This window comes from Aulonocara stuartgranti, assembly GCF_965226115.1.
Source record: "Aulonocara stuartgranti genome assembly, chromosome: 13".
Classification (NCBI taxonomy): domain Eukaryota; kingdom Metazoa; phylum Chordata; class Actinopteri; order Cichliformes; family Cichlidae; genus Aulonocara; species Aulonocara stuartgranti.
Window position 1 is genome coordinate 27435573 of NC_138949.1, and position 10146 is coordinate 27445718.

Sequence of the window (10146 nt, forward strand, 5' to 3'; positions counted from 1 at the left end):
TTATGTGTGTGTACAAAAGTTACAGACAGAGAGACGCTGTCTGGTTTGATTCTGATTGGCCGGGGAGGCCGGGGATGCAGAGGGGTCATGGAGTCAGGCCTGATGAATGTTTTGTGATACTCAGGGGGGGGTCTGTATGAGAGGGGGAGCGTAGTGTGGTTTGAATTAGTGACAAGCTGAACCCCTTTAAACATACTCTGTAATTACTAGTATAACTTAAATCAGTAGAGAAGGTTCATAAAAAAACTTTTGGAGATAAGAACAGGAAAAGTTTTCATTTTTATTCCCATTTATTTTTGACAGCTGTTAACTTTTTCAAAATATAGCTAGTTCCCTATGCAGTAAAATCTTTGATATTTTTGACAACCACGCACTAGCTGAAGTGAAGCTGTGCTTAAAAGACTTGGCATATATTTCAAAATTGTCTGTATGTGAGGAATTTTAAGGCACATGTAGCCCAGATGAAAAATATCATACTTATTCTCTTTATATTAACTGTCCACATCAACAAGCGTCGTATTTCCTATGACCATTGAATGCACCTCTCAGTTCACCCCACGTGAGGGCACCTAGCTCAGCAACCAATCAGAGCCTACCCAGGCCGCATTGACCCTGTCAGCCAGGAAGTGAGGTGGAGGTGCATGGTGCTCCCGGGTTTTTTCTCATCTCAGCAAGAGGAGTGGAGGCATCTACTACTCAAACTGAGAAATCCACGGACAAAAGAGAGGAAAACTCAGGATTGAGAGGAAGGAAAGCCAGCCTACTTACCTGCTGGAAGTCCGGAGTCGAGTGGCTGGATGAAGGAGAGAGGCAACGTCGGTAAGACGAGTGTTGTTCTGATGGAAAAAACTTGTAGAGACTTACCGTCGCGATCATGCTAATGCTAGCTCGGTGTCTCACAGGCTAACCACTCACCTTTCATCCGGAGAGCTGCTGCAATTCCAACGCCAGTGTGTGTTGGGCTTTTGTGAAACAGAGCAACGGTGAGCAACATGTTCTTAGCTGCTCTAAAGCTAAATTTTGTCAGTTCACTGTGAGTTTAAAGTAATCTAGAGGGTAATTTTTAGTGCATTTCTCTCTCACGAATAGGCCTATAGCGTGGAGAAATTAAGCACACTGCTTTAATGCCTCTGAACTGAACTCATATGTATATTTTGTTGCTTATTTGCACATAGTTCTGAATTTGTTATGGTGTATTGTATTTTGAGTGTCAATGGTTACTTACCATAAGTATTGTTTAATTAATGTTTACATGAATAGAGAAATATTTGAGCAACTTAGATGTTTAGTTCTCATATTTGATATGCTTGAAAATTGAATGTTGTACAACAGAACTGTGAGATTTGATAAGATTTAAGATGTTGATGCAATGAATATGAGGTGATGCAATATTTTGATTTTGTATTTTAACCTTAAACAATGCATCTGAAACAGACTGATTAGAATGTACATTTTATGACCTGGATTATAGGTCAGGTTTTTTGGAGAGGACGGAAAAGTCCAAGGACCAGGACGATATTCTGGTTGTGATAGATGGCGAGCCAACCACTTTGAGGACGATCTACCCCAAAGAAGATACACACCACACACTCATACATTCCAGTTACATTCACAAGGACCTTTGAAGTTGGCTATCGCCAGCTTAACTCTAAATTCTTAAAGGGCCCCAACGAGTACTTTTATTTTGTTGAGTGTGCACACTATTTATTTTATTTTATACTTTATCTGTACAAATTGGACAAATACCTGTTATACTTTGTAACAATACAAGAGTGGCTACTCAAAAGTTAACATTGTGTCCAGGTCATTATTGCTGCTCAATACTTTGGCTCCATACGAATTTGGTGTCTTCTGATTCTGGCCAGGGTCTTATTACGAGCCCAAGTAATTATTGCGCTGTAATTCACCTTTATACCTTAAAGTTGGTTACAGAAGTGGCGAGCCAGCCAGGAGCCAATTGATTTGAGCATCAATATTGAGGCAATGACCAGCATGGATTTCATACAAAAGTCTGGTGTCAAAATACCTAATGCGGTTGTTGTCGCTGGGATAACACAGGTATCTGAGAAAGATGAACAGGTCATTGACTTTCTGAAACAGTATGGTAAAATCACAAGAGTCCTTTTTGTTGATGATTCACTGTCCAACTTCTACCAAAACCTGATCGTAGAATACTCTAGCAGTTCAGCCTTAGAAGGTTTAGAACCTCGTTTACCATACACATACACAGCACAAGCTGATCCCAGCGTTGTCTATGAAATTAAAACACTCAGTAGCATGTACACTACCACGGTTGGGAGTAATGTTACAAAAACCTACTTGGCGGAACTCAAGGAACTAGCCAAGCTGAGTGGCAAAGACTACGGTGAGGTGCTGAAGGAGATGATGTGTCAGATTGGGGAGGATGTTGAAGCCATGCGACCTACCACTGAAGAACCTTCTCCCACGTATGTCGAGACCACTGTTGTATCTCCGCCCGCTTCTAAAGAGCGACAGTGTCACACCTCACATTCAGATGTTACACCAAGTGATACTGGTGCCACTGATGATGTTCCCCTCACTAATGGAAGGAGAGCAGCGTCCCTCTCAGTAAGTGACTTGAACCCACCTGACATTCAGAAGGTTGTGGTAGAGCATATCGTACGAAGGCAAGATGTTGTCCCACACATCCAGTCCCAGGTGAGACTCCGTTCCTTCTCCGGTAAGGTTCCCAGACCTAACAATGAAACTGATTATGACACATGGCGCACACAAATTGAACTGCTCCAAAATGATCCCAGCATGTCCCCCCTGCAAATATCCAGAAAGATCCATGAGAGCCTGCTCCCACCAGCAGCTGATATAGTTAAGAGTTTGCGGCCTGAGTCACCACCTGTGACTTATTTGCAGCTTCTAGATTCAGCCTTTGGCACTGTAGAAGATGGTGAGGAACTTTTCGCTCAATTCCTGAACACCCTTCAAGATCCAGGTGAGAAGTCATCCACTTACCTTCACCGGCTACAGCTAGCATTAAACAGAGCCACGAAGAGGGGGGGAGTCGCATGTGAAGAAGTGGACAAACATCTACTTAAACAGTTCTGCAGGGGATGTTGGGACAACGACCTACTCAGCGCCCTGCAACTTGAGCAAAAGAAGAGCAGCCCACCCCAATTCTCAGACCTGTTGTCAATGATTCGCTCTGAGGAAGATCGACAGCAAGCAAAAACTAACCGTATGAGAAAACACATTGGCACCACAAAGCAGAGAACTCAGTTACAGTTCCAGGGTGCACATGTTTGTGAACCAGAGGAGAAACATGGGAGTAGCATTGCTGCTATTGAGGATCTGCGAAAGCAGGTGGCGAGTCTGCAAAGTCAACTAACTACATTCATGTCACAGAAAAAAACAAAGTTTGCAAACAGCAAGGACCCTGCAGGGAGGCCGCAGAGTAAGATGTCAAAGCCACATGGTGTAGATGGACGTATGCAAAGACAGACTTCAAAGAGGCAAAGGGGCAGACCCAAGCCCTGGTATTGTTTCAACTGCGGTGAAGATGGACATATCGCTCCATGCTGTGTTGACCCCGCTAACCCCAACCTAGTAGCAGAAAAAAAGAAGCAGTTGGAGGAGAAACAACGCCAGTGGGAAGCGCGAGATTGTACAGATTCACCTTTAAACATCTAACAGTTCCTGTTGTGGGACAAACAGGAGCTGAGGAGAGTCAACAACGTCCCTCAGACGTAAACAATGGTGACAAAATCACAGCTGAGGTTAACAAAGTAAGTACCCCAGCAAAGACTGTCAAAGCACAAACATGTTCTGGCTTAAACCATTCAGAGCAGAACCAATCTTTCCAACTCCCTAAACAGTTGATTGGTACCAGAAGTACAGCTCAAGTGACTGTGAGAGGTGAAGAAGTCAACTGTCTTCTTGACTCAGGCTCCCAAGTTACCACTGTTCCTGAGTCATTTTACCAGCAGCACCTTTCAGAGCAAAAGATCAAGCCACTACATGACCTCTTAGAAGTGGAAGGTGCTAATGGCCAGCTAGTGCCTTACTTTGGCTATATAGAAATGACCATAACTTTTCCAAAGGACTTTATAGGTGTTCCAGTAGATGTAAACACACTTGCTTTAATCGTCCCTGACACTTCACAATCCCTCATGCTCATAGGCACAAACACCCTAGATGTACTGTTCGACATCTACTCAGAGACTGACTTAGCCAATCGTCAACCCCTCCCACATGGCTACAAAGTAGTCTTCAAAATCATTGAGTTGAGACGGAAGCAGACAAGTGACACCCATCAGGGGGTAGTGAAGCTACTTGGCAAGATGCCTCAAGTCATTCCAGCTGGTTCAACTGTAGTGGTGGAGGGAGTCGCCCTTGGCAAGGGCCTTCAGGATGAAAAATCAGTTGTAATTGAGTACCCATCATCGTCCCCCTTGCCCGGTGGCCTGCTACTTAAAGCCGGTCTGGTGGACTTTCCCCAGCGGCGGCCCCACAAGTTGCCAGTTGTTATAAGCAACGAGTCTGACCACAACATTGTCATCCCTGCCAAGTGTACTATTGCAGAGGTTAGTGCTTATCAGACCATCCTATTAAAGGAACACAACAAGACCAAACAGTCAGAACTATCCCAGAGAACTCCAGACACTCCGTCTTTCCAAGAGCCCACCATAACCTTCAATTTTGGTGACTCCCCAGTTCCATTGGAATGGAAACAGCGCATCACTCAGCAGCTCAGCGGCATGCCTGAGGTGTTTGCACAGCACGACCTGGATTTTGGCCGGACGGACCAGGTGCGACATCATATAAAACTTTCGGATGGCACGCCTTTCAAACTACGTGCCCGGCCAATCCACCCACGGGACATTGAGGCTGTCCGGAAGCACATTCAGGAACTCCTTGATGCAGGAGTTATTAGAGAGTCAGAGTCCCCATTTGCGTCACCCATAGTGGTAGTCCGGAAAAAGAACGGCCAAGTGCGGTTGTGCATCGATTATAGGCGTCTAAACCTTCAGACTATAAAAGATGCGTACAGCCTTCCGAAGCTAGAGGACACATTCTCAGCCCTCAATGGTTCACAGTGGTTCTCTGTTCTTGATCTAAAATCAGGGTACTACCAGATCGAGGTCGAAGAAGCAGACAAACCGAAGACGGCCTTTGTGTGCCCTCTCGGCTTCTGGGAGTTCAACAGAATGCCTCAGGGTGTAACGAACGCCCCCAGCACGTTCCAGCGGTTAATGGAGCGGTGCATGGGGGATATGCATTTGAAGGATGCATTGGTCTTTCTTGATGACGTGATAGTATTCTCCCGAACCCTTGAGGAACACGAAGAAAGACTCATGAAAGTGCTCACTCGTCTAAAAGAGTTTGGGTTAAAGCTGTCACCAGAGAAATGTGTCTTCTTCCAGACTTCAGTCCGTTATCTGGGACATGTGGTCTCCAGAAATGGAGTTCGGACTGACCCTGAGAAGATTTCGGCCCTTAAAACATGGCCTGTCCCACAGACCCTGCGAGAGTTAAAGTCGTTCCTTGGTTTTGCTGGGTATTATAGAAGGTTCGTTAAGGGGTATTCCAGCATTGTGAAACCTCTCCACAACTTAACTTCAGGGTACCCACCTAGCCACAAGAAATCAAAAGTAAACGCAAGACAAAGTGCACATCAGTACCATGACCCAAAAGACCCTTTCGGAGGTCGCTGGACGCCAGCTTGCCAGGAAGCCTTCGAGTCAGTCATCCAAAGTCTCACCACTGCCCCTGTACTTGCCTTCGCTGACCCCCAGAAACCCTATATACTGCACACCGACGCCAGTACCACCGGGCTTGGTGCTGTATTGTATCAGGAGCAAGAGGGACAACTTAGAGTCATAGGCTATGCAAGTAGAGGGCTGTCACGGAGCGAAAATCGCTATCCAGCGCACAAGTTGGAGTTTCTGGCGCTCAAGTGGTCAGTTACAGAAAAGTTCAGCGACTATCTCTACGGCAACCACTTCACTGTTGTAACGGATAGTAATCCGCTGACTTACATTCTGACTTCAGCAAAACTTGACGCAACTAGCTATAGGTGGCTAGCAGCACTGTCCACATTCTCTTTCAAACTCCTCTATCGTCCAGGGAAGCAGAATGGAGATGCGGATGGATTATCACGCAGACCACACGGAGGGCTAGCGGACGACCTGAAATCACAAAAAGAGATTGAACGCATACAACAGTTCACTCAAGATCACCTTTGTGATCCAGACAACATCAATGCTGTAAATCAGTCTGTGGTGAAAGCAATCTGTGAGAGGCAGTTCACCTACAGCGTCAGTCCTGACAATGAAAGAGAGGCAGATGCAGCTTGTGTTGCCTTGGTGGAGGTGCTTGCTGTGTCTCCTAGTGCTGTACCTGATAGCTATGGGCAAGAGGAACAGTTTGGAGGTCTGCCAACCATTCCCCATCTAACTGAGGCAGAGCTGGCAGACGAGCAAAGAGCCGATCAGTGTATAAAGCATGTTATTTCTCAGATCGAATATGGGGACACACCACCTCCAACCGTGCGCACACAGTTCCCTGAGCTTCCACTGCTCCTCCGAGAGCTTAACCGTCTTGAGCTCCGCAACAATGTCTTGTACCGGCGACGCCAAGAGAGGTCCCAGAAAACCTACCAGCTTGTACTTCCAGCTGAGCTTCGCAACACAGTTCTCACCAGCCTGCATGACCATATGGGTCACATGGGAGTCGACCGTACACTGGACCTTGTAAGGTCAAGATTTTATTGGCCAAGGATGGCTTTGGACGTGGAAAGGAAAGTGAAGACGTGTGGCAGGTGCGTGCGGAGGAAGGCACGGCCTGAAAGAGCGGCCCCCTTGGTCAACATTAATACGACACGACCTCTTGAACTCTTGTGCATGGACTTCTTGTCCCTGGAAGCTGACAGGAGTGGAACCAAAGATATATTGGTGATCACGGACCACTTCACTAAATTTGCAGTTGCTATCCCAACACCTAATCAAAAGGCCCGCACAGTGGCAAGGTGTCTGTGGGAGAACTTTATGGTACACTATGGCATCCCAGAAAAATTGCATAGTGACCAGGGTCCAGATTTCGAGTCCCGCACAATCAAGGAGCTCTGTCAGGTGGCTGGTATCCACAAGGTGAGGACAACCCCATACCATCCTAGGGGCAATCCTGTGGAACGATTTAATCGTACCTTGCTTGATATGTTGGGAACTCTCCGTGATCAAGATAAGTCCTGTTGGCGTGACCATGTAAAACCCCTGGTCCACGCTTATAACTGCACCAGGAATGAAGTGACTGGTTTCTCCCCGTACGAACTGATGTTCGGACGCCAACCTCGGTTGCCAGTTGACCTTGCATTCAACCTGCCAGTGCAAGAGGAACAACACTCATCTCACTCTGAATATGTGCAAAAACTCAAGTCACGTCTCAAAGAAAGCTACAAGTTAGCTATGGACAAGGCTGCAAAGATGGCTCACAAGAACAAAATGAGGTTTGACAGACATGTAACTGCATCAGACTTGGAAGCTGGAGATCGGGTATTGGTCAGGAATGTCCGTATCCGGGGCAAACATAAGATTTCAGACAAGTGGGAACACACTGTGCATGTAGTAGTGAGAAGGGCAGGCAACCTCCCAGTATATACAGTTAAGCCTGAAAACAAAGATGGTCCCCTAAGAACACTACACCGGGATCTGTTGCTGCCATGTGGCTACCTACCTGTGGAGGAAAGCAGTGAGCATGTACAGAAGCCAGTGTCACGCAGGCCAAGAACCCGTGCAAATCCAGCGCTAGAGGAAGAGAACTCCTCAGACGAAGAAGATGATTTGCTCATTCCTGTTTGGTTGAGTTCCCCTGTCCACACAGTGAGTGAGAGTCCTGTAAATGTTCCTGATATTGACAACCCACCTGTTTTTGACAGCCAATCTGATTTTGGCAACATACCTGATATGCCTAACAGTACTACAGATGATACTGAGTACTTATCTACCAATGGAGTCACACCGACCGAACAAGTGGATGAAATAACCTTAACTGAAACTGACTCACCTGTTGATGACCCAGACGTCCAAGAAAGGCAACTTCCATTTCAGGAGGCTGGCACCAGAGGTGCGAATTCTGAGGAGAGAGTGGAGGAGATAGTCCCAGTGGATACAAGGGAAAACATGGATACAAATGATTCTGTAAGGAGGTCTGAGAGAAACCGTCGTCCGCCACGACGGCTTGACTATACGGAGCTAGGCAATCCTCTGATCACTGCAGCAAAATCATTCTTGCAAGGACTGTCTTCAGCTTGGGCCGATGTCATCAGTGATGGTGAAGAGCCTGCTTCGCCCTCTTCCTTGACCCGTCAAATAATCATCATTTAACTGTCTACCATGCACAGGGACGTGCATGAGTTCAGGAGGGGAGGGTGTAGCCCAGATGAAAAATATCATACTTATTCTCTTTATATTAACTGTCCACATCAACAAGCGTCGTATTTCCTATGACCATTGAATGCACCTCTCAGTTCACCCCACGTGAGGGCACCTAGCTCAGCAACCAATCAGAGCCTACCCAGGCCGCATTGACCCTGTCAGCCAGGAAGTGAGGTGGAGGTGCATGGTGCTCCCGGGTTTTTTCTCATCTCAGCAAGAGGAGTGGAGGCATCTACTACTCAAACTGAGAAATCCACGGACAAAAGAGAGGAAAACTCAGGATTGAGAGGAAGGAAAGCCAGCCTACTTACCTGCTGGAAGTCCGGAGTCGAGTGGCTGGATGAAGGAGAGAGGCAACGTCGGTAAGACGAGTGTTGTTCTGATGGAAAAAACTTGTAGAGACTTACCGTCGCGATCATGCTAATGCTAGCTCGGTGTCTCACAGGCTAACCACTCACCTTTCATCCGGAGAGCTGCTGCAATTCCAACGCCAGTGTGTGTTGGGCTTTTGTGAAACAGAGCAACGGTGAGCAACATGTTCTTAGCGGCTCTAAAGCTAAATTTTGTCAGTTCACTGTGAGTTTAAAGTAATCTAGAGGGTAATTTTTAGTGCATTTCTCTCTCACGAATAGGCCTATAGCGTGGAGAAATTAAGCACACTGCTTTAATGCCTCTGAACTGAACTCATATGTATATTTTGTTGCTTATTTGCACATAGTTCTGAATTTGTTATGGTGTATTGTATTTTGAGTGTCAATGGTTACTTACCATAAGTATTGTTTAATTAATGTTTACATGAATAGAGAAATATTTGAGCAACTTAGATGTTTAGTTCTCATATTTGATATGCTTGAAAATTGAATGTTGTACAACAGAACTGTGAGATTTGATAAGATTTAAGATGTTGATGCAATGAATATGAGGTGATGCAATATTTTGATTTTGTATTTTAACCTTAAACAATGCATCTGAAACAGACTGATTAGAATGTACATTTTATGACCTGGATTATAGGTCAGGTTTTTTGGAGAGGACGGAAAAGTCCAAGGACCAGGACGATATTCTGGTTGTGATAGATGGCGAGCCAACCACTTTGAGGACGATCTACCCCAAAGAAGATACACACCACACACTCATACATTCCAGTTACATTCACAAGGACCTTTGAAGTTGGCTATCGCCAGCTTAACTCTAAATTCTTAAAGGGCCCCAACGAGTACTTTTATTTTGTTGAGTGTGCACACTATTTATTTTATTTTATACTTTATCTGTACAAATTGGACAAATACCTGTTATACTTTGTAACAATACAAGAGTGGCTACTCAAAAGTTAACATTGTGTCCAGGTCATTATTGCTGCTCAATACTTTGGCTCCATACGAATTTGGTGTCTTCTGATTCTGGCCAGGGTCTTATTACGAGCCCAAGTAATTATTGCGCTGTAATTCACCTTTATACCTTAAAGTTGGTTACACACAACTCTATAGCAAAATGTAAAATAAAGTGTTGCTTTTTTAGAAAAAAAAATGTGATTAAGCTACTACTTAAGTATAAAAATTACACCTTTGACCAAAGAACTAGATTACACCTGAAGTTGATTCCCAGGGTTGACTGCCCACTGCTCCTAGAATAGATTAAATGTGGACGTTTCCAAACACTGAAAAATAAAAGGATATTTGATCTATCTGCTTTTTCTTTTTTTTTATACAAACAAATTTTCACCATCTCAGTTTTACCTCAA

The 10146-nt window shown here is 45.2% G+C and overlaps 1 protein-coding gene and 1 long non-coding RNA gene across 3 annotated transcripts; both read left to right on the forward strand.

The window, feature by feature from the left end:
* The first annotated feature begins 458 nt into the window (after positions 1-458).
* LOC309720564 (zinc finger CCHC domain-containing protein 18-like) lies at positions 459-4960 on the forward strand. Of its 2 annotated transcripts, XM_082557596.1 has the most exons (3): positions 459-819; positions 903-983; positions 1472-4960. In XM_082557596.1, exon 3 carries the CDS (start codon positions 1984-1986, stop codon positions 3661-3663), a length of 1680 nt encoding a protein of 559 aa, XP_082413722.1. In that variant the 5' UTR covers positions 459-819; positions 903-983; positions 1472-1983; the 3' UTR covers positions 3664-4960. The 2 variants fall into 2 exon arrangements, with proteins under 2 accessions (XP_082413722.1, XP_082413723.1); XM_082557597.1 differs by having other exon boundaries at positions 903-4960.
* Positions 4961-8184: 3224 nt separating this feature from the next.
* On the forward strand, positions 8185-9739 carry LOC309720565. Its single transcript, XR_014280518.1, has 3 exons — positions 8185-8767; positions 8851-8931; positions 9420-9739. It is a non-coding gene; the product is annotated as an uncharacterized lncRNA (long non-coding RNA).
* The last annotated feature ends 407 nt before the right edge of the window (positions 9740-10146 follow it).